Source organism: Nanorana parkeri, unplaced genomic scaffold (genome assembly GCF_000935625.1).
Source record: "Nanorana parkeri isolate BGI_ZX_2015 unplaced genomic scaffold, ASM93562v1 scaffold425, whole genome shotgun sequence".
Taxonomy (NCBI): Eukaryota; Metazoa; Chordata; class Amphibia; order Anura; family Dicroglossidae; genus Nanorana; species Nanorana parkeri.
The window spans coordinates 1,209,407-1,212,592 of NW_017306693.1; the positions used below are offsets into that span (position 1 = coordinate 1,209,407).

The 3,186-nt window shown below is 41.7% G+C and overlaps 1 protein-coding gene across 1 annotated transcript in view; it reads left to right on the forward strand.

Annotated features, from left to right (window-relative positions):
• MBOAT2 (membrane bound O-acyltransferase domain containing 2) overlaps positions 1-1,098 on the forward strand; it is a 163,563-nt gene extending 162,465 nt beyond the window's left edge. Inside the window, exon 13 of the mRNA XM_018559993.1 lies at positions 338-1,098. Within this exon, the coding sequence (XP_018415495.1) occupies positions 338-560 (223 nt within the window). The 3' untranslated portion in view covers positions 561-1,098. The remainder of the gene's footprint in view (positions 1-337) is intronic.
• The last annotated feature ends 2,088 nt before the right edge of the window (positions 1,099-3,186 follow it).

Below are 3,186 nucleotides of genomic sequence, written 5' to 3' on the forward strand. Positions count from 1 at the left end.
GCACCATTACCCCCGTCCTAAGACACGTAAAGAAGAGGTATGTATAGAGAGTTTTTTTTCCCATCGGTGAAAGGGGGGGTTCTCCAAGTGGAGCCCAAGCGTGGAGTCTCAGACCCCACACTGATCTAATCAACCACACTTATAAATGTGAAATCAACATCTATTGTACACAATCTCTCTCTCTTTGGGACTGTTGAAAAGTATACTGTAGCAATGCATTAGATTATTGGCAAAACAGACTTTGCACCTTTTGGGGTATGAGATATTAGTTGTACATATACATAAAGAAGTGTTGATTTCTGTTTAATTTCAATATGTATGTATTTCTTTTATTAAGCTCCTGGTCCTACTTCCTCCACTTTGTCTGCATATTGGTGCTGCTGACTATGCCAGCCCGTGCCCGTAAAAAAAGAAGCACGGAAAAGGAATCCATTGCTCCACTTCTGGAGAAAACGAACAATGAAGAACCTGTTCCCGAACAGAACAGCCATGCCACCACAAACAACAACAGCAGTCAGCGAGAAGAGACAGCCTGGAGACGCCCCAGTGCTCCCCAATGACTGCCACATGACATTTTGTATGTTTTTAAAATTCCATTTTTAGAACCTCTGACTGGTTTGTGAATTGTGCACAGGAGAAGATGGTATTACAAAACATTCTGTGTGAGGATAGCACTGCAAGGGAAGCTCGATAACCCCACAATGCCATGCCATGTGGGCCTAGCCTTACAATATTTCCATTATTTTATAATGGGCACTCAGGACTTGTAACATACGCTCCTAGGACCATGTTACGTGTGTATTCCTTTAATGAACGTATGACGTCTCCAGGCATTGCAGGGGTTACACAATTTGGGCACAAAATGTAGAGATCCAGAAAAATCTTTCAGGACCCTTTTGCCTTAATCCCTCTCTCTACTGAATGAAATTACTGACTTGTTGTGGGCATAAGTAATCTTTCTACTAATGGTGCTGCCAAGAAGGGTAGCATATCCAATGAGGAAGCAGTATTTTGAATAGTTCTAATGAATCGTAGGCAGAGCTTGTTTAAACAAGATTGTTAATAAGACAGACCACCCTGAGTTCATTCAATCAGATTAGAGTCATGAACCTGTATTTATAGCAATCATGTCAAATGACTGTTGTACTTTAAAGGATATATACTTTCTCTGAGGAGCTGGGAGGTGAAGGGGAGGATGAAATGTGTCATGCAGATGTTCCAGTTTAAAATGTCTAACAGCTAGTTAGATACACTCTGTATTAGAGTGTATTAAAGTTATTTTTATTGTAAAAGCTTTTGGTTGAGTTGGGTCTATGACCAGCTTCCGTTCCTCTCTGATCAGAGAGTAGATTGAGCTAGATGCTGCGGGGGACCTTTGTAATCCGGCTGCTTGACATCAGTGGCAAGTGTTATAGTCTAGGCATGGACAGTTGTCACATCCCTGTTACAGACAGGGTTCACTCAGCGCAATACAAGGCCAGAGACAGTATTATGTGTCTCATATACTGGCAGTGTGTAAGTGGCAACAAAAAGAGGGCAAGGGTCCCTACCCACCACTTTACACCAGGCAAGGTGCAGGCTGACTTAAAAGTCTCCAAGACTAGGACTTCACAATGGGAGATCACACCATGATCATACACCTCTATCCCTCTTTTTAATGATCTCAAATATAAGAACCAAGAAGTGAATGTATCCTTTCATTTAGTAGCCACTGTACTACAGACCATGGAAAGGTGTCTTTGTAACTTGTGTTGTTCTTGGAATAACATGTCCTCTTTAAAAAGATAGAAAGTGTTTGCTGGTGTTATCAGCCTATGTCCCTGTATGCTAATGCATTTTATTCTTCTTCTACTTGATAATGTGGACGGGCACTATGTGAAAGAGCAGAAAGGTTTTATCCAAGTTTCTTTTTATCTGCTTACAAGGATGTATGAAGACTTATCTTACCACGGTTCATGTTTCTTGGAATATATAGTATGTGATTCATGTTTATTAATACATGGCAGTCCTAGTTTATAGAACCTTGAATTTGAATATGCAGCAAACTTGACAATAAACACAATAATTAGTTTGGCCTAGCTTTAGATAAAACTAGAATCTTACATGTAAGTAGAGCTCTAAGCAGATAAAGGACTCCACTCAAAATACTGAATCGCCTTTTCGGTGGTAGCCCACTCTCCTAATACAAAATGAAAGTCTTACCTCCATGTCCCCCCAGCAGTGACTGAGCAATGTAAAGGTTCCAACTCTTGCACTCTTGCATCCATATTTTCTATTGTCCATGGTTTCCATAGAAAACTGCAGACCTTTTATAGGATAATATGTAGGATGCTGCTTCTTGGTGGAGTAACTGTACTTCTCCAGAACTTTACCTGGTGTTCTCAAAATGAAGGGGCACCTCATCCCACACGCCAATTCACCTCATACCCCTCCTCATACTTTACCCTTGCTTCACTACGTGTAGAGTCTATGCTCTTTGACAAATATGTGCACAAGTTTGTTCCAGATATGTGACTGAGCAAGACAGAATCAGGGTGGCAGCCTCAGAACATGCACCTTCAAATACACGTCAGCACTGCCGGTTCCCAAATTTCTAACTTGAAAGGTTCTTATGAAGAATGTTCATTAACCCTTGCAGTGAGGCTACCCACACACTGCAAGGGTTAAGAGTTTGCTTTTTGTCTAGGGAAAAAATACCAAAGTTATACTCACTCGAAGCTCTGAGCCGGCTGACTGTGACGGCGCTCCCTTCAGCCTGTCTTCTCCTATATGGCAGTATTGAAATGTTTTTTGGTGTCGTGATGATTTAGGGACCTTAGACCACTGAAGCAGAGTGGGAGAGAGACTCCAGGGACCGGTCTAAGAACAAGCTGGCTCGTGGGTTCAGGTGAGCATGACTTTTAACTTAGACAAATACGAGCAGTTAATCATTGTAGTGCAGGGGTAGCCCCACTGCAAGGGTTGATAACATTTTGTTCCCCTGGAGTTCTTCTATAAAGGACATTTAAACCTTCTGGGTTTTTTTTGCATATATCTACTGCTTGCAAAAAGTAGATCTATGCAAAAACATTTAAAAAAGTTACCAAAAAAGGTAATAAATTACCTGTGTCTTCGCCGCGAGCTCCCGTCTGAAGATTCTCGGGTGGCCGCAAAGGATTATAGGGCGGGCGCATGCCCAGTACAGAT